At 43.6% G+C, this 20,428-nt stretch overlaps 1 protein-coding gene across 11 annotated transcripts in view; it reads left to right on the top strand.

Moving 5' to 3' along the window:
• The window catches only part of DTNB (dystrobrevin beta), a 155,460-nt gene that overhangs the window by 44,929 nt on the left and 90,103 nt on the right, over positions 1-20,428 (top strand). For all 11 annotated transcript variants that reach the window (XR_013814668.1, XM_079792384.1, XM_079792392.1 and 8 more), the window contains exons 7-8: positions 3,000-3,105; positions 8,802-8,968. Coding sequence is in view for 10 of the 11 variants with exons in the window: in XM_079792384.1 (XP_079648510.1) it covers positions 3,000-3,105; positions 8,802-8,968 (273 nt within the window). In the remaining variant the exon portion in view is untranslated. The remainder of the gene's footprint in view (positions 1-2,999; positions 3,106-8,801; positions 8,969-20,428) is intronic.

Raw genomic sequence — 20,428 nt, 5'->3', positions numbered from 1 at the left:
TGAGAGAATGAGTTTGAGAAAGGTAATAATGTCTGCATTATTATGAAAATAGTTTGGCGTCGTGGACTTCCTAAAAATGTTTCCAGGACCTGCCGGGAGAGCCTCTCGCCGCACTCCGAGAACCACTGCCCTTGAGAGAGGAAAACTAAAACCAGAGTGTTAAGTGATTTCCCCACATCACATGGTTAATGGGAGACAGAGCCTGGGGACCCAGCCCGGTTTCCTTCCTCTCACTCGCAGAGGACTTCAAGTGACAGTGGGACCTCCCTCAGGACAACTTTGGGAAGCTGATCCTGAGCATATCATGAGGGTCTTCTGAGATAGCAAAACTAATTGGTCCTTTTTATCTTGATGATGGAAAAAAAATTAAACTCCATGATAGGCAAACCAAAACTGTTTCAGAGAAAGTAGCATTAGGATTATAAGTGGGTTTGTAAATACGTAATTTTTAACAAATAGAAGATGTAGAAATATTAAACGTATTTTTAATAAACGATAGGATAGCTTAATTTGCTTACCAACTCTTACGAGCTAAAAAACTTCCTAGCATCTTCGTTGTCAGTAATTTGAAGTAGGCATTCTTAATTTCATCTTGGTTTGTAGCAGTTATTTGCCTATTTATAATCAGAGGCGCTTTCCACGTCTGGACTTCCATTCAGAAGTTCAGGGACTTTCTGGTTTTGTCTTTAGCATTGTTCACTCATTCTCCCAGAGTCCACTGAGGCCTCGGAAATTAGTGACTTGGATGCCTGAGATGGAAAACGCTTTGGAAATCTTTGGCTTATTTTAGAGGCTGTTTCTCAAACCTCACCAGCAGGGCACAGCTATACAGAGAGGGTCTTCGGCTGAAAACCTCAGACTGTTCTCACCCTCTTGCTTGGATCTCAGAACCTCTCCCTCCCCAGGCAGTGCTGGCCTGCGGGCTCTGTCCTGGCCTGAGACTCCCCTTCATATTTCTCAGGTTTTTATTGCAAAAGCTTCTTTCTTGCTCTGCCGTCTACTTTACCTTTTGTTTTGTTTTTTCTCTCTCTTCCCTGTATATGTTTCTTCTTTTAAAGATTGTTTTCAATAAGAATGGCTTCTAATTTACCTATAATGGAATCAAGATTCTCATAGTTGCCAAACAGATACACAGACTTCAGTGTGTGTGGTCACACATGTTTGCGTGATGGGACCATTGTTGGGGGAGGTATCGTGGTGGGTCAGGTGGAAATCCGTAGGCCCGTCTTCCTGACGAACTGCCCGCACTCCGTGCTTCTCTGTGCTGAATGTATTAGTGGCCAAAGTCTAAGTTATTTTGTAGTCATCTGGCAACGTATTTGTCAGCTCTAGCCACTTTTATCTTCCTACCTTCCTTTCTGAAATAAACTGTTTTAAAGTTTTATGGGGGAAGCACCGTGTTTTTTCTATCCTGTTTTTCACTTCAAGTAAAGTGGTGGCACTGAAAACGCAGTTACTTGGGAGAGAAAGCTGACATTTGGGTGCCTTTCGGCTTCAGCCCTAATACGCAGTGTCTCCCCAGCCCCCCAGGCTTTGAATTGTGGGGCCAGGGCTTGGAAAAGGCCTGTTTCCTGGGCTGTGCGCCTCTCCTTCTCCTGTGTTTGCCCTCTTGTCCCTGCTCTTCTTTTGGAACAAAGTTTGAAGTGGGCGCCTCGGTGTCCGGGTTACAGTGACAGAACTTCTACACCAGTCGTATGGCACCGCCCTTGCCTCCTTTCCCTTCCTTTTAGAGCTGGGGAAGGTGTTTTGTAGGTTAGAGAAAATAAAGAGGCGTTTCATTAATTAGAAATACTAATGTTGAGAACTTGTTTTATCTACATCATCTGACTATTTTTTCTAGGCTGTCTTCTAATTTTCTGTGTCCACATGGGACATAATTTTATCAGTGTCTCCCATACAGGGGAAGCTTACAATATATTGGTTTAAAAGAGAGAAACAAAGATAGGACAAAAAAATGCAATCCAGCCAAGGAGATGGGATAATGGAGGGAGTCCTGTGATGGGCATTTGAATATTAGGTTCTGATGTCATCCTTCTTCTATCTATTTCTGTGGTTTGGTCACATAACTTCACTACGCAGAGCTTCAGTTCTCTCTTACGCAAATGAGAAGGTTGTTAAATGATGTGTGCGAGTGTTCGCCCCTCATGTTGGTATTCACTCAACAATTACTTATTAAATGCTTGCTGTGTGCCTGGCTCTGTTATGAATGCTGGAACCGCGGTAGACAGCCCCTCAGCCACAGTTCCTGTTCCCATTGATGCTTTATAGTCGGGTGCGGGATGGGTACTGATGGGCAGGATATCTGAGTTCTGGTCCTGCTCTGTGTCCGATTTGGGCAGGGCCTTTACAAGGTACAGTAGGTCCTGGGGTTACGTCGGAGATCCATTCCTATGGCGCGACGTTTCGCCATAAGACGCGATTTTCGCCATAAGTCGGGACCCTCCTACATAAGCACCTACGTCATTCACATGGAGCACAGACACAGCAGTAATGAAGCGAAACATTAAAAAACATTTAAAAGAAAGATAATACCTGACCTTTACTTGTGGTAAATAAATAATAAAAAACATAAAGCACATATGTACATACGTCGAAATGACGGAACTTTTTTTATATATAAATAAATGGGAAATGGCGACGTAACCACGAAACGACGTATGTCGAGTCCGACGTAACCCGAGGACTGCCTGTATTTAAATGTTTGGTTCTTTCATTGTCTCACCTGTAAAACGAAGATAGCAATACCTAACCCGTTTAACTTGTACAGTTGTTTTAAGACTCAGACAAAATAATGTATGTGGAAATGCATTTGAAGACAGGAGTAGTGTAGTGTGTAGTGTAGTGTGTAGCAATGTCTGTAGTAATGTAAAATATTTTATTTTGCAATTAAATTCCACATGTAATTCATTAACTTGGTTGGGAAAGCCCCAAGTTAACATTCTTGGAGTTCAGAGGTATTTGAAAAACATAAAGTATATCTGATTTTCTTCTCTCCACAGAAAAAGATCATGTTAAATACGTTTTTAGACACAATGATGGCCGATCCTCCTCCCCAGTGCCTTGTCTGGCTGCCGCTCATGCACAGGCTTGCCCATGTCGAGAATGGTAAGCAGAACTTGTCCCCTTCGTTCCTGTGCTATAGGAAGTATGTGAACTGAGTATTTGTAATGTCCTCAGCTACTATGATTGAAATTGTAATTGACATTTGCTGGTACTCTATTATTTGAATTTGTGATTTTAGCTTTCAAAGGAAGAATATCTGTTTCTCAAATAAAGAAGTGGTGGGGGTCTTATTACTTAGATAGGATACCAAGAAGTAGTAATCCTAATATATAAAAAGCCAGGGGCCGTCACAACCTAAACGACCAGAAGGACTACCGAACACAGGCTGCGTGGGGTGACCAGGCTGGCAGGGGGGTTAGTGAGAGATGATCAAACGACTGAACAGCAGGCTGCGTGGGGTGACCAGGCCGGCAGGGGGGTTAGTGAGGGACGACCAAACGACTGAACAGCAGGCTGTGTGGGGTGACCAGGTCAGCATTTGGGGGTGACCAGGCTGGCGGGGGGGCAGTTGGGGGTGTCCAGGCTGGCGGGGGTTACAGTAAGGGGTGACCAGGCTGGCGGGGTGGGGGCAGTTAGGGGTGACCAAGCCAGCAGAGGGGGAAGTTGGGGGTGACCAGGCTGGCAGAGGGGGCAGTTGGGGCAACCAGGCTGGCAGGGGAGACAGTAAGGGGTGATCAGGCTGGCGGGGGGGCAGTTAGGGGCAACCAGGCCAGCGGGGGAGGGGGAGGCGATCAGGCCAGCAGGCAGAGGTGGTTAAGGATGATCAGGCTGGCAGAGGGGGCAGTTAGGGGCGATCAGGCAGGCAGGCAGGCAGGTGAGCAGTTAGGATCCAGCGGTCCTGGATTGTGAGAGGGATGTCTGACTGCTGGTTTAGGCCCTGAGGGGTCCCGGATTGGAGAGGGTGCAGGCTGGGCTGAGTGGACCCCCCTCCCTTGTATGAATTTTGTGCACCGGGCCTCTAGTATCCTATATAATAAAAAGGTAATATGCAAATCAACAAAACAGCAGAACAACCAGTCGCTATGACGCACACTGACCACCAGGGGGCAGACACTTAACACAGGAGCTGCCCCCTGGTGGTCAGTGCACTTCCACAGGGCTCACAGCTGGTGAGCGCAGTGGCAGTGGCCGGATCTTCTCCAGCCTCCATGGCAGCGCTAAGGATGTCTGACTGCTGGCTTAGGCCCACTCCCTGTCAGTCAGATATCCCCCAAGGGCTCCGAGACTGGGAGAGGGCGCAGGCTGGGCTGGGGGATCCCCCCCCACTCCCATGGAGTGCACGAATCTCCATGGCTTCTTTTTTTCTTAAATTTTTAAAAATCATAGGTCAAAAATTGGATATATTCAATATCAACCACTAAAACTAAAACTATTTTTTAATCGTTTGACGGAAAGTAGCTAAGATAGAATTTAGTACTGGGTTTCACACGTCTTCCGTTTTTTCCTTTAATTTTTATTTCACCTTGAGTTATTCTCAGTATCCTTTCTAGTAATTTGGCTTAAATCTTTGTTCCACTTGGTATTGAAATGGCACTTATCTCTTAGTAACGTCTCAGTTTTTTCTGCTGCTGCTATCAGTTTATCTCCTTGTGTAGGTTGTTTGAGTTTATTGAAGGGAAGGCTGTGGTTTTTCTACGTAACCTCCTCTCAGGGTTCTTCCTGTCCCTCCTCATTCCACACAGAGAACAGTAGTAGCTGAAAGGCACTAAAAAGCGGAGGCCTCTTTTTCCCCTTCCTACGAATGAAACACACATCTGTCCTTTTTTATCTTCTCTGCTATCCATACTTTAAAAAACTATATATTTTTTTATTGATTTCAGAGAGGAAGGGAGAGGGAGACAGAAATAGAAACATCAATGATGAGAGAGAATCATTGATCAGCTGCCTCCTCCACACCCCTCACTGGGGATCGAGCCTGCAACCCGGGCATGCGCCCTCACTGGGAATCGAACCATGACCTCTTGGTTCATAGGTTGACACTCAACCACCGAGTCACACAGGCCAGGCACTTTTTTTTTTTTTTTTAACTGTGGCTTTAGTTTATAAGTACCTTAGATTCAGGATTATTTTTTTAAAGGTCCAGAATCTCTTGACTAGAGTAAAATAGCTATCTTTTTGTGTGTTTGTTTGTTTGTTAATCCTCACTTGAAGACACTTGTTCCATTGATTTTTTTAGAGAGTGAAAGGGAGGGAGAGAGAGAGAAATACCAGTGTGAGAGAGACACATCGATTGGTTGCCTCCCACTTACGCCCCGACTGGGGCCAGGGATTGAACCTGCAACCTAGTTATGTGCCCTTGACCAGGAATCCAACCTGTGATCCTTTGGTGCACGGGCCGACACTCTAACCACCAGCCATGGCAAAACAGCTAACATTTTTTAAAAATATATATATTTTATTGATTTTCCACAGAGAGGAAGAGAGAGGGATAGAGAGTTAGAAACATCGATGAGAGAGAAACATCAATCAGCTGCCTCTTGCACACCCCCCGCTGGGGATGTGCCCGCAACCAAGGCACATGCCCTTGACCGGAATCGAACCTGGGACCCTTGAGTCCACAGGCCAACGCTCTATCCACTGAGCCAAACCGGTCTCAGCCAGCTAACATTTTTAATAGGGTTTTTGGATAGAGATTTATACTATTAAATTATAACAGTACTATTGGTTCTTTTGGAGGCATTACTTTTAGAGCCTTTAAGTGTTTTAGTAGTTTCATAGCCAGTTCATTTTCATAAAATCATTTTGTATCTGCTATACCAAGTAGAAAAATCTTATTTGTCTTGATGTATTGTTATTCATATGAACATTTTATTGCGACTTCGTATTATTTATTGATTACATTCTTATGTGGTTATTGATATATTTTTAGAAACCAAGAAATATTATGAAATTATTGGAATACATAGAAAATAAAACATTACCTATCACACTAACATTTAGCTACATCTCTTAATATTTATGGTGAGAAATAAATTAAATTATGCTATTTTTAGTGTCTTTTTTGTTGTTGTTGGGCCTTTTCCTTCTCATGAAATTTATTACTCAAATTGTATTGAAGTTCTATTCATGAGGACAGATATTTATTTGCTTAAGCAAAAATCGCACTTTTTATGCTGGCTTACTAACTCAAGTGTGTCGTATATCAGAAGATAACCATCACATGATGCATTCTTCCAAAAAAGAATACTTTACCAAAACCTAATCTTACTTATAATTGACCCAGCACACGTTGGTTCTTTCCTCATTCTGGTTTTCAGCGTTTTCCACCTGGTCACCCAGACAACTGACTAAGCAGCGGCTGGCTGTCGACTGGTTTGTACGAGAGGAAAAATCACATAGACATACATGTTCAATCAAAATTATCAGAATATATCTGCTAATTTAATATTATGTACATATGTCCTTTAATATTAACCCAAAAGTATATGGAATTATAAACATTGGCTCACTTGTGTTGACTGCACTGATGTTAGCTCTAGATTGATTTGGGAGAGTGTTGTCTGGCAGAACTCTGCTGTGTTGTGTGGTTTTAATTTGGAACACAGACTCAGCATTTTCATGATTCCTTAGAAATTATTTGATGACCAAAGCTTGAATTTTTTAAGAGGAAGTTTGTCCTTTGTATCTCTCATTCGTATTTTGCTTTTCTTTTGGTCTTGAGTGATCTTTTTTTTAGGAAAAAAATATTTATTTTTGTATTTTAAATATACAAAATACAAAATATTTATTGATTTCAGAGAAGGGAGAGTGAGAAAGAGAAAGAAACATCAATGATGAGAGAGAATCATTGATTGCCTCCTGCACACCCCCTACTGCAGACCGAGCTCACAACCAGGGCGTGTGCCCTTGACCGGGATTGAACCTGGGATCTTTCAGTCTGCAGGCCAGCGCTTTATCCGCTGAACAAACCGGCTCGGCTGGTCTTTAGTGATCTTATTATATTGTTTTCCCTACTTAGTGCTCAATTTATTTATTTATTTTTTTTGACTCTTGATACCCTAGTTAACACATTGCGGACGGATCACTAGAATTCTCGTGTTTTCTGTTCTAAGGCTTGTGGCCAATCACGAGAATTCTTTAAAAAGATATTAGCTTGTAAGAACATGTAATAAATAACTTCAAAATGCAATGGCTATTTAATTTTAAAGCGTGCCTTTAACATTTATGTAAAACTTTTTTGTACTCGTTCAATAGAAACTTATCTGGCCACTGGGTAAAGCTAGCAATAAAACTACTGGTCCGCAATGTGTTAACATATATATTTTTGGAAGCAGAACTAAAAATTCTTAAAATTGAGACAAGATTGGCTTTGTATATACAGTGCTAGAAAGAGTCATTCAGATGAAGATTTGAATACTGTATCCCTCTTTCCTGTTGACTTTCATTTCTTCCATTCAGAATTGATTTGCCAGAGGGAACGAATATGCTACCAACGTTTACTAATAAAAGTATAAATAGTGGGGGTGGGGTGGGAGGGGCCTATTATATGGTGGCAGAAGATGGTTTGCCTTTGGGTGGTGGCTCATAGTGCAATCAATATAGAGATCTTGTAACATAGAAATGTACACTTGACACCTACCTATATGATCCTATTAACCAGTGTCACCCAATAAATTTAATTAAAAATAAATAAAAGTATGACTAGAATTATCCCTTCTATAACACACAGCTGTGCATTGTCCACGTCCCACTCAGTGAACTGGACTTTCAGGCTGTAAGAGAATCCAGTAATCCCTGAGTCCTGAGCACCACCTGACAGTTTTCGCAAGGTGAGAAGCCCAGTGAGGTGGAGAGAAGAGCTGCAGATCACTGAGTTTCCCTTCCTCCAATCACTGTCCCTTCAGTGGTCTAGAGCCGTGGTCGGCAAACTCATTAGTCACCAGAGCCAAATATCAACAGCACAACCATTGAAATTTCTTTTGAGAGCCAAATTTTTTAAACTTAAACTTCTTCTAATGCCACTTCTTCAAAATAGACTCTCCCAGGCCGTGGTATTTTGTGGAAGAGCCACACTCAAGGGGCCAAAGAGCCGCATGTGGCTCGCGAGCCGCAGTTTGCCGACCACGGGTCTAGAGGACTTTAATTCTTTGCTGCTACTTAGAGCTCTTAGCTAAATCTGCTGTTTTAACATGTCTAGTGTTACTTTTTACCAGTTACCGTTTGTGTCCAAGTATGTAGTAGTGTTTCATTCAGCGAACATTCGCAGGTCTTCAGTCCAAGGTACTGTGTAAAATACCATTTGCAGGTAACAGTGACGTATAATATACGCCCTGGCTCTCACGGATTTTATGTTAGTGAAGGAAAAAGCGTGCACACAACCAACAGTGATATAAATCTTCAAAAACCAGGAGGTCTGGAAAAGAAACTTTGGAGTGAAGGTTCCGACTTCCTCCTCACTTGTATATTTATCTACATTTTGAGAAACATGAGTTTCATTTTAAAGAAATAAATTGGCTATTTTCTAAGGTGGATGCAAAATTTATTTTCTTATTTATTGTCTTTCCCTTTTTTTTTTCTCGTCAGTGGCTGGTTAAATGAACTAGGAGACAACCTGGAGTCTTCAGCCCTAATTTTGTTTTCATCTTTTTTTTTTTTTAATATGAGATTAGGTTTTCTACTGTGTTGACTTTATTCCCCAAATGAAAATGATTTTTTCTCTCCCTCTTATCCCATTCCTCGTCCTCTGCCCTTCTCTCTCCCCTGCCTTCCCGCGCCCCTGCCTTCCCGCCCTCCACAAGTCTTCCACCCCGTGGAGTGCTCCTACTGCCACTGTGAGAGCATGATGGGCTTCCGGTACCGATGCCAGCAGTGCCACAGCTACCAGCTCTGCCAGAACTGCTTTTGGCATGGTCATGCCAGTGGTCCTCACAGCAACCAGCACCAGATGAAGGAGCATTCCTCCTGGGTAATTGCTTTATTTTCCTCTGCGTCCCCCACTTTTCGTCTGTCCCATCCGTGGCAGCACGCGGGCCTATTTCGGGTCAGACGCCCATAAATGAGGATTCTGTGTCATAAGATCTTAATACCCACATTCAGGACCGGGTTTGCAAATATGTTGTACTTCATCACTTGATTTTAAAAGCAGAATTTTTAAAGTTCTAGGAGATGGGGATATTATTACACTTGAAATAATTCAGTAAAAATGAAATGTTACAATGCCCCCCGTCCCAAAGTAAAAAGGCGAGTTTCTTCTTATTTTAAAATTCTAGAAGGTATCCCTCTCAATGCTTATGCTATGAGCTTTAAACAAGATTTAAAGTTCTTTCTTTAGGCAAGTTTAAATTAAATGTTGCAAAAGAAAGCTGCACGATAAAAAGGAGTTACATTTTGCCTCTCTAAGGTTGGGAAAATACTATATTTCACAATTGCCACATTGGTGTCCTTACTTTCAAAAGTAGTCTTTTACACACACTATTTAGGTGGAGGCTGATGTCTGATTTTTGTGTTGTGCTTATAAATCATGCAACAAGCTTAGTACCAATACATTTTCTTCCCTTCTTTCAATTGATTTCCAGAGTTTTTACCTTTTTCATTTGTTGGTTGGTTGGTTTGTTAAAGGGTAGAAAAATAGGTGTCTCCCAAAAGTATATACACACACTTTGAATAATTTTAAAGGCAGTGTTTATTAAAATACATTTCATTTTCAAAATTGAACTATCAGCTGTTAAAGTATATATACATTTTTTGAGACACCTGGTTATTAGTATAATTCAAGATCAAGCTTGTTAGGCCTGGTCATTCTACTGGACTTTAAGTATTAAGTAACAAAAAAGTGGTGTGTGTGTGTGTGTTTTCTAGTTAGCTTTCATAAAACTTAACCAAGAATAAGCAAGTAAGTTTATATCAGAGATTAGTGGTTTTTTTTTTTGTGTTTTTTTTAAAGAACAGACTGCAACCCAAATGTATACTTTACTTCCTACATCTGACGATGTGTTAGAGATAAAAAAAAAATTTTATTAGTTTTTCAGTTACAGTTAACCATAAAATTTTGTTAAGTAGACTATCCTATTCTGAGTCTTGTTACATTGTAAATGCTAATATTTTTCTGAGGAGTTATTTTAAATTTTTAAAATTGATTGTGAGGCAACAATTGGACTTGCTGGTAGCCCCTGAGTTGAATATACTCCCACCCAGTGGGCCTTTCCAGCAGGGAGCAGAGCCTCGTCGCTGAAGGCCCTGGGAGCTGGGGGAGCTGTGCCCTGTGGAGTTTGTAGCTCCCAGGAAACCCGGGAGGGGAAGGGGCTGAGCCAGGCATGGTCACTACTTCTCTAAACACAACCCGTCTGATTGGGAGAGGAGGGAGCCGGAGAGGAGGGAGCGAGGGCCGGGGCAGCCTGGTGGAGTCCTACAGAGAAGGTGACCCAGTCAATCCCACTTCCCTCCCTTCCTTCCTTCCTGGTAATTATGGTAAAATATACAGAACTCTTAACCCTTTCTTGATACACAAAGAGGCTGGAAATAAACCTATTCCCGTTCTCTGACCCGGTGCCTCACACTCCGACTCTGCTTACCCGCCTTCACTTTACCCAGAGAACTTGGACTGAATTCCCCTGGGCCACTCGGTGGCAGAGAAAGAGAGCGAGAGACTGAGAGAGGAACTGGTGACGTGAAGTGCACAGATACAGGTTGCTGGAAGATTGCCTCCGGAGAGGTAGTTCTAGAACTCTGGATGCTGTGAAAATGTCACCTTTTTCCCCCCAGCAGATGGCAGGCTTCACCTTTGAACAAAGTTACTTATCCTTTTCTCCAAAATCTACAATAAATGAGGAAGTATTTGGATTTATTGGACAATCTCTGTTATTTTTTTTTCTTCTTTTTAATAAGCGTCCACTGTAGCTGTTTGGGCATTAGTGATATTAAACCATTTCCTTTAAGAAATCAGAACAAATCGTGTTGTTAGACCTGGAACAGTTAGGATTGTTGACTTGTTTTGTGTGTTTTTTTTGCCAGAAAAGTTTTAGAACAGAACATCTTTGTCACCTTGGAGTGTATAGCACCTTCCTTGACATGATACTGAAAGCACAAGCAATAACAGAAAAACAGATAAATTGAACTTCATCAAAATTAAAGACGTTGATGCTCAAAAGCTACTGTCATGAATGTAAAAGGACAACCCACTGAAAAGGAAAAACTATTTGCAAATCATATCTCTGATGAGGGACGCACCCAGAATTATAAAAATAATTTAGCTCAAAAAGAGCAAAAACACCAAGTAACCCAATGTAAACGTGGGCAGAGGCACAGCAGAATGGTGGTTACCAGGAGCTGGGGCGAGGGGGAAAGAAAGAATTGTTTTTTAATCGGTGTAAAGTTTCAGATTTACAAGATGACAAAGTTCAGGAGGTCGGTTTCACAACAGTGTGAATAAACTTAACACGGGCACATGCAGGAGGCAGCCAATCAATGCTTCTCTCACTTCGATGCCTCTCTCTCCCTCTCTAAAACAAATTTTTAAAAAACTTATCTTTGAATAAGGATTAAAATAAAATGGATAAGCCTTAGCTGGTATTTCTCAGTGGATAGAGCATCGGCCTGTGGACCAAAGGGTCCCGGGTTCGATTCGAATCTGGTTAAGGGCATGTACCTTGCTCGCCGGCTCCTCCCCTGCTGGGGCCCTGGTCCTCACTCCTGCAGGAGGCTACCAATCAATGTGTTTCTCTTACATCAATGTTTCTCTCTCTTTCCCTCCATCTTCCACTCTCTCTAAAAATCAATGGAAAGCCCTAACTGGTTTGGCTCAGTGGATAGAGCGTCGGCCTTCAGGCTGAAAGGTCCCAGGTTCGATTCCGGTCAAGGGCATGTATTTTGGTTGTGAGCACATCCCCAAGTAGGAGGTGTTCAGGAGGCAGCTGATAGATGTTTCTCTCTCATTGATGTTTCTAACTCTCTATCCCTCTCCCTTCCTCTCTGTAAAAAAAAACAACAATAAAATATAATTTAAAAAAAATCAATGGAAAAATATCCTTGGGTGAAGATTAACAACAAATAAATAAATAAATAAATAAATAAATAAATAAATAAATAAAATGGTTAAGATGATCAACTTTATGTCATGAGTTTTTTACCACACACACACAAAAAAGTAAATTAACTGGAGGGAAAATGGGCAAATGATCTAAATAGACATTTTCCAAACAAGATGCGCAAATGGCCAATAAGCACGTGAGATGATGCTCAACAGAAATAGTCATTAGGGAAATGTCTGATCAAAACCACGATGCAATGACATTTCACACCCACAAGGATGACTAAAATTAAAACAACACAAAACTGACATTGCCCTGGCTACTGTGGCTAAGTTGAGAAGAGTATCGTCCCTCTCACTGAAAAGTCTTGGATTTGATTTCTGGTCAGGGCACATACCTCTCTAAAAATACATGAAAATGTCCTTGGGTGAGGATTAAAGAAAGAAAAAAAAAAAGACTGACAATGACAAGTGCTGATGAGAATGTGAAGAAATAGGAACCCTAATACACTGCTGGTGGGAATGTAAAATACAGAGAAATGAATAAAATACAAAGAAAGGCCGAAACCGGTTTGGCTCAGTGGATAGAGCATCGGCCTGCGGACTGAAGGGTCCCAGGTTCGATTCCGGTCAGGGGCATGTACCTGGGTTGCGGGCACATCCCCAGTGGGGGGTGTGCAGGAGGCAGCTGATCGATGTTTCTCTCTCATCGGTGTTTCTAACTCTCTATCCCTCTCTCTTCCTCTCTGTAAAAAATCAATGAAATATATTTAAAAATAAATAAATAAATAAAATAAAAGCTGTAAGTGCTTAAAACAAAACAAAACAAACAAACAAAGAAAGTAGGTTGTTTAGAGAGAAATGACGCCATGAGGGAGACCAGGGATGGATTAAAGGTAGCAGGCTCAGTGGAGTAGAGGTCCCACTGTGGCTGAAGGCAAGGGTACTAGGAGTCAGCTAGGAAGCTAGACATTGGATTGAGAGTGGGATGTTCAAAGTTGTGATTTTTAGATGATGTGACATTAAAATGTTCTGCGATGTGACTGGGAAACGTGGCCCGTGTGGAGTGGGGGAAAGGTTGTTGAGCGAGAGGAGTTCGGTGAACACCAGTGTGCTAGTTTTCTAGGGCTGCCATGGAAATTACCAGAAACTTGGTGGCTTAAAACAGATTTATTCTCTCACAGTTCTGGATGCCCCAAGTTTGAAACCAAGATGTCTAGGGCAGCCGTGATCTCCAGAGATACAGAACCACGAGGAGATAGATAAATATAAAGGTATTTCTTATAAGGAATTGGCTCGCGTGATTGTGCAGGCTGATAAGTCTCCAGATCTGCAGGTTGAGGTGGGAAGCCGGAGACCCCGGGCAGCTGATGGTGTAATTCCAGGCCGAGTCTGAAGGCCTTAGACCAGAGAGCTGATCATGTAGTTTTGGTCCCGAGACCAGCGGGCTTGAGACCCAGGAAGAGACGGTGTATCAACTCAAGTCCGAAGGCAGGAAAAAGCCAATGGCCCGGTTCAAAGGTAGGCAGGAGGGATCTGTCTTGCTCAGGGGAGGGCCAGCCTTCTTGTTCTATTCAGGCTTTCCACTGATTGGATGAGGCCCACCTCTATTACGGAGGGAAATCTGCTTTATTCTACTGATTTATCTCTGAATCTCATCCAAAAACACCCTTTTAGGAACATTCAAAATACTGTGTGACCAAATGTCTAGGTACCCCAGAGTCCAGGCAAGTTGACAATTAAATTAGCCATCACACCGTTCTTGGCCTTGCCCAGCTCCTGGTGGCTGTTGGCATTCCCTGACTTGTGCCTACCTCACTCCAGTCTCTGCCTCATTGGTCATATTGCCTCTTCCTCTTCTTTCTGTTCTCTGGATGTCTGTCTTACAACAACACATGTGATTGTGTTACGGGCCCACTAAGATAATCCAGGAAAAATATTTGCTCTCAAGATCCTTAACATGTCCATCCAGCATGGCTCAGTGGTTGAACATCGACCTATGAACCAGAAGGTCATGGTTAGATTCCCGGTCAGGGCACATGCCCGGGTTGTGTGGCGTGCAGGAGGCAGCCAATCGGTGATTCTCTCTCATCATTGATGTTTTTTATCTCTCACTCCCTCTCCCTTCCTCTCTGAAATCAACAAAAATACATATATTTTTGAAAAGATCCTTAACTACATATTTAACCATAAAAGGTACTGTTCACTCCTTTGTCACATAGGGTAATCTCAGGTTCCAGAGATTAGGATGTGGACATATCTTTTTGGGGGTCACCATTCAACCCACTACACCTCATGTATTGGGGAGGTCACCTGTGTGGATGTTGAAGTCAGCAGTAATGTTGGACTCCACTCTGGAGGGATGTTTAGGGTTTGAGTCTGATGACATGACATTCCAAACGGGGAAAGGACCTGGAGAATGGCAGTGAGGTTTTCGGGGGCCATCTCCTCCCCCTGGAGATCCAGGTACTTGAGGGAGAAAGCAGCTGCTGCTTGAATGGCTTCAGGGGGAGCCCAGCCTTCAGGGAAAGCCAGCTCTCCCCCGAGAGCAAGGAGGTGAAAGCAGCACTCAGAGAAGACAGTCTCAGCGAGAGGGGATTGTGCTGACGGTGGACCGTGAGGACAAGTGGGAGAGTGCGGAGAGTGGGGGGTCAGTGGGAGACGGGTCATGTCAGGGGAGTGCAGAGCCTTATGGGAATGAGGGTCCAGCAGGGGGCCTGGACGTCCTATGAAACAAGCATAACGCCTGCTGAAGGCGGTGCTGGAATGGGCCCGGACACTCTCCAAAGCAGGTCACCGTGCTGCCGCGGTGAGGCTCGGCTCGGAGAGGGTTTTGCCAGGAGCGGGCAGAGCCCTGGCACCCTCTCCTGACTCCGGTGAGTGGTGGTCTGACGGCCTGGGGGGAAGTGGCCTAGAGCTGTCCCGACCCACCGCTCACCTGGCCGTTCCCTGGCCAAGGCCCGCCCTCTGAAATCATGGACCTCCCAGGGTCATCGGAGAGACGGAGGAATAGGCTAGAGGTGTCACGACAGCATTTATCGTCGTCGTCAGTAGGCTGATGGGGATGTTTTCCATATTGCTCTTTTTAGCATCTGAACATTGGCCGCATTTGACTGTGGTAGTTGGGTGCACTATTGATTCTTAAACCCATTTACAGCTGCAAAAGTGCTGAGTTAGAAGGCAGACCATTTGACACGGACCCAGCTGTTTAAAAAGATGGATGCTTTCCAGAGACAGTAGTGGTGTGTGGCTTGTGAAGCAATAAGGCATCTTTTCCAACTGTCCTCTGATTATTCTCAGAGCAGAGAGATGACAGGGAAGTTTTCCGTTGCAGAGAAATATATGACTTCACCCAAACCGAGCAGTTCTTCAAATGAGCCATTTCCTCTAGCATTTGTCACTTAGCCACAGCCCTTTCTCCAGCTTCAGATCTTTTCTGATTCCTGCAGGTGGCCACCAGAGCTGGAATGGATGGAGCGTGTGTATCCTCTTCCATGTGTGGGAGGACTGGGGTTCTCTGTGAGACGGCACTGCCAGCTGCTGGTCTGTTTCTTTTTATTCGTGTTTTTAAAAATACATATATTTTCTTCTTAATTTTTTTTAATTATTTTTTTTATTGAGAGGAAGGGAGAGGGAGAGAGAGATAGAAACATCAATGATGAGAGAGCATCATTGATCGGCTGCCTCCTGCATGCCCCCTACTGGGGATCAAGCCCGCAACCCGGGCATGTGCCCTTGATCAGAATCGAACCCGGGACCCTTCAGTCCGCAGGCTGACGCTCTATCCACTGAGCCAAACCGGCGAGGGCTGCTTGTCTGTTTCTACATTAACTCAGATACATCCGTGATGATTGCCTGCTCACCTAGAACTTTGTGAGACCTATAGGTACAGGTTTAGGGTAGAACTGTTTCTCTAAATAAATTTCATATATGTGTATTGTATACTCATTAAGTTTTATCTCCACTTAGTGACTACAAAATGTCCAATTATGCAACGTTCCTGTGTTGTTTATTCATTAAACCTTTTGATTACCTACGATAAAGCAGATGTTCCGCTCCCCGGCATTCTCTCCTGGGCTCTTTCCTTGTCTTGTAGTGCCCCCTCTCGGAATGCTTTCACGCAGTTCCAGGTTGGCGATGACCCCCTGGGCGCCAATAAATTTCTGCCATTTTAAATTCCAGCCAGGCTTTCTATCTAGGTTGAGACGCCTATATTCAGTGGTCTTAGGGACATTTCTATCTGGAAATTTCACTGGCTTTTCTGCAATACATTGTTCTAATACATTTTCAGTCCCTTTTTTTTTTTTTTGACTTCTAGGTAGATAACTGCATCGTCTATAGGAGACAGCGTAGTCATTTCCCAGTCTTTATACCTTTTTTTTTTGTTGTTGGCAGGAACTTTGAGAGTAGTGCTTCCAAAAATGGCCTGAAAAGAGTCATCTGGGCTGCTGCTTCAATATGTAAAGTACCAAGCCTCTTGTCCTGGGAAGTGTAACTTAGTAGGTCTGGGCTGAGGCAGAAGAATCTGCTCCGTTTGGTTTTGTTTCTTAAACAAGCACCGCAGGAGTTCTTTAATCTTCAGACAAGTTTGGGAAACCCCGTTTCAGAGCAGTGCTGGATAGTCACGGTGGTTGCCTTTGCTTCCTGGCTGGTGTATCTGTGTCATGTGAGATTGACGACGGGCTCTGTGCCCGTCTTGACCCATGGCAGTATTTGTACCAGGCATTGGAGTCGTTGTGTACCCGGGGGTAGTCAGACAGAGGGCGGTCTACACCAGGCAAGGAGCTTTCTGCCCTGCATTCCCGCAGTAAACATGCCCAGTGCCTGTTACGTTCCAGGCCGCGCAGAGAGCTGCAGGTCTTGACTTTCCCACCCTCATGCTCTCCCCAGCCTCCAGCCTCTCCTGGGCCTCTGGCTGCCCGTGAAGACACTTCCATGGCGCTCGCGGGCTCTGCTCCTTTTGTTGGTGGCTGAGTAGACCCTTTGTTTGCCAGCTCCTGAGGGATTGGTCCCCCTTCTCCCTCATTCTGTCCTGCTGTGCAGACTGTGACTTCCCGTGAGCCAGAGAGCTGCCTGCTCAGTGAGTGCTAGAAGCAGCTTCTAAACCAGAGAGGATTTATAACACACTGGCGTGTAGTCCTGGGGAGTAATGTTCTGAACGCTTTTACAGTTACACCTTTGGTCTGGGGTTTTCATTTCTCTCTCACTCACAGGCAGCGCTGTGACAATATTGAACTACTAGAGGCCCGGTGCACAAAATTCGTGCACTCGGGGGCGGGGGTCCCTCAGGTGCACGAAATTCATGCACTTGGGGGGGGGGGGGCGTCCCTTAGCCCAGCCGGTGCCCTCTCACAGTCTGGGAGCCTTCGGGGGATGTCCGACTGACGGCTTAGGCCCACGCCCACAGGGGAGTGGGTCTAAGCTGTCAGTCGGACATCCTTAGTGCTGCTGCGGAGGTGGGAGAGGCTCCCGCCACCACCGCTGCACTCGCCAGCCATGAGCCCGGCTTCTGGCTGAGCAGTACTCCCCCTGTGGGAGCACACTGACCACCAGGGGGCAGCTTCTGTGTTGAGCATCTGCCCCCTGGTGGTCAGTGCGCATCATAACAACCGGTTGTTCTGCCGTTTGGCCGATTTACATATTAGCCTTTTATTATATAGGATTTGCAGCTGCCTGTCTCACCCTGTCTCCTTACTCCCATGCCTTTGAAGCTGTTGTTTCCCCTTCCCGACGTCTATGCAGCCTCTAAGATTCAGCTGCTGCCTGCAGGCTTCAGCACAGCCTTACAATGTTTACCAAAAAGGTCTCGTATAGGTTCGATTAATTCTTATGTACTTTATATTGTTGTTGCTGTTGCAAATGGTGCCTTCCCCCTATAGTTTCTTTAAGATATGACTTACAATGCAATAAAATGCACCCACTTTAAGCATGTAATTCAGTGAGTTTAGGCAAATGCATATAGTCATGCAAAATGCTCTCTTTTTTGAAATATGTATCTTAACAGTTTGTTGCTGGTGTATGGACATGCAAATTATTTCTGCGTTTTAATCCATTAGATAGTCATCTTCTGTAACTTGCTCATTAATTCTGGTAATTTGCACTCAGATTCTTTTGGATTTCCTCTACTAATTATGTCACCTGCAAATAGTGACAGCTTTCTTTGTTTCCTCCCTCCCACTCCTTGTACTTTTAAATACTAATCATACGTTTCCCCCTTTTGGTCTTAATGCTGGCTAGAACTCCAGTGCAGTACTGAATAGAATTAAGTTTAGAAGAGTGACATTTTAAAAAAGGAACAAGCCAATATGAAGAAAGGACCAAATTGAACTTTTAGAAATAAAAATACTAAGGTTAAGCTCGGTCGAGGGGTTAAATAGCAAATTAGAGACAGCTACAGCAAAAATTATGGAATGGAAAATAGATCTGAAGAAATTAACTGGGGTAGAGAACATTGAACACATATAGGGAAATGGAAAATGTGAAAGATGATTAAAGGGTTTGAAGAATAAAACGAAAAGATCAATCTAGAATTCTGGACCTAGCTCATCTGTTCAAGAGCAAAGGAAAAATAAAGATATAGTTTCAGAAAAAGTCTCAGTGGGTTTGCTACCAATAGACCTTTGCTGAAGGAGCTAATAAAGGATGTACTTTGGGGGGGAGGATTAATGAGGAAGAAGGGAGATAGAAGAAGAAATGGCACACAGTGGAATTGGTAAATGTGAATAAGTTTAAATAAGCATCCTGTATAAAATAATAATGGCTAATTTTGTTGGGCTTAAAATAAGATGCAACTAAAGTACTCACCGACTATGACATGAACATAGTTGAGGCATGATTAGAGCTATGGGATTTTAAGTTACAGGATGAGGTTACAGATGCTGATTAATATTGTGGTCAGTGTTCATATTAAAATAGTTCGAGGAGGTTCCCGACTTGTCTGAGGACTTCATAGGCTTATGTTTCTACCTGGATCCCCTCAGATGGCGGCTTGATGTTCAGGATGATGCACTCAGAGAGAGTGATTTGAAGTGAACATGGCGGGAATGGCCTCCGAGGCACCGATCCTGAGCTTTTTCCATTTGGCTGTTCTGCTCCCAAGTGTCAGGGCCTGCCAGCACGTTCCCTGGGCTGAAGACTGTGCTTTGCAAGGAACTGGCTCGAGGCTGATTGAAAATACAGTCATCTGAGCTCAAACAAACTTTCTTTTTCAGAGTGTCTTAGTGCCTGGCCCACGGTAATGCGAGGAAAACAAGTTTCAGCCCTGGCACAGGAACACAGTGCAGCGGTTACAGCATGAGTCAGCTCCCGCCCTCCACCTTGGAGTCTGCCCCTCAGTTGGAAACTCTGTGTCCCCACACCCAGCTCAGCCCAGTTTCCCCTGTATGACTCCCATTGTGGTATGGTGTCCCTCGTCTATTTCTGACTCCTTGCAAGCATGTCTCACCGTCTCGGGCTGTCTCTCCCGACTTCTGTGTAGCCTCTGAGTTCTTGCTCTGAGTAGTTTTACCTGTTGAGGGCCTGTTGTACCATGAGAAGAGTGAAATGGGCCTATTTATATGAGTGTTCGTTTTCACACGCATAAAACTGAGACCGTTAACATCTAATTTATAAGACTATTGGAGGGTTAAATGAGCCTATGTATGTGTGCAAAGCTCCTACTGGGTGCCTGACACTAATTCCTTTTCTTTCTTTCTTTCTTTCTTTCTTTCTTTCTTTCTTTCTTTCTTTCTTTCTTTCTTTCTTTCTTTCTTTCTTTCTTCCTTCCTTCCTTCCTTCCTTCCTTCCTTCCTTCCTTCCTTCCTTCCTTCCTTCCTTCCTTCCTTCCTTTCTTTCTTTCTTTTCTTTCTTGTTAATCCCCATCCAAGGATACTTTTTCCATTGATTTTTTTTCTTCTTTTTAGAGAGAGAGTGGGATGAGGGAGGGAGGGGAAGAGAGAGAGAGAAACATCAATGTGAGAGAGACATCAATTGGTTGCCTCCCAAACGCATCCTGACGAGGCGAGGGATTGAACCGGCAAACCAGATATGTGCCCTTGACTGAGAGTCGAGCCCACAATACTTCAGTGCGCCGGCTGATGCTCTAACCGCTAAGCAACATCGGCCAGGGCCTGACAATAATTTCTTAATAAACATTACTTCCATTTCAGAGGGGGGGAAAAACGGAAGAGTCAATTTAAAGACTGTAGTTGCCCAAAAAAGGAAATTAAAATGAAAAAAATAAAACTAAATCATCTGACACTGGTACAGGGATAGAAATAGATTATGTAGTTGGAAAATAATGGAATTATTTATCCATATGGAATAAAGTTGGATTATCCGTATGGAATATATGGATAATAAAGTTGATTATCCGTATGGAATAAAGTTGGATTCTTTCCTCCTATCTATAAAATAAAACAT

The sequence above is a fragment of the Cnephaeus nilssonii genome, assembly GCF_951640355.1.
Source record: "Cnephaeus nilssonii genome assembly, chromosome: 15".
Taxonomy (NCBI): Eukaryota; Metazoa; Chordata; class Mammalia; order Chiroptera; family Vespertilionidae; genus Cnephaeus; species Cnephaeus nilssonii.
The sequence above is the reverse complement of the archived record's forward strand: the minus strand, read 5'-3'. Positions and strand labels throughout refer to the sequence as shown.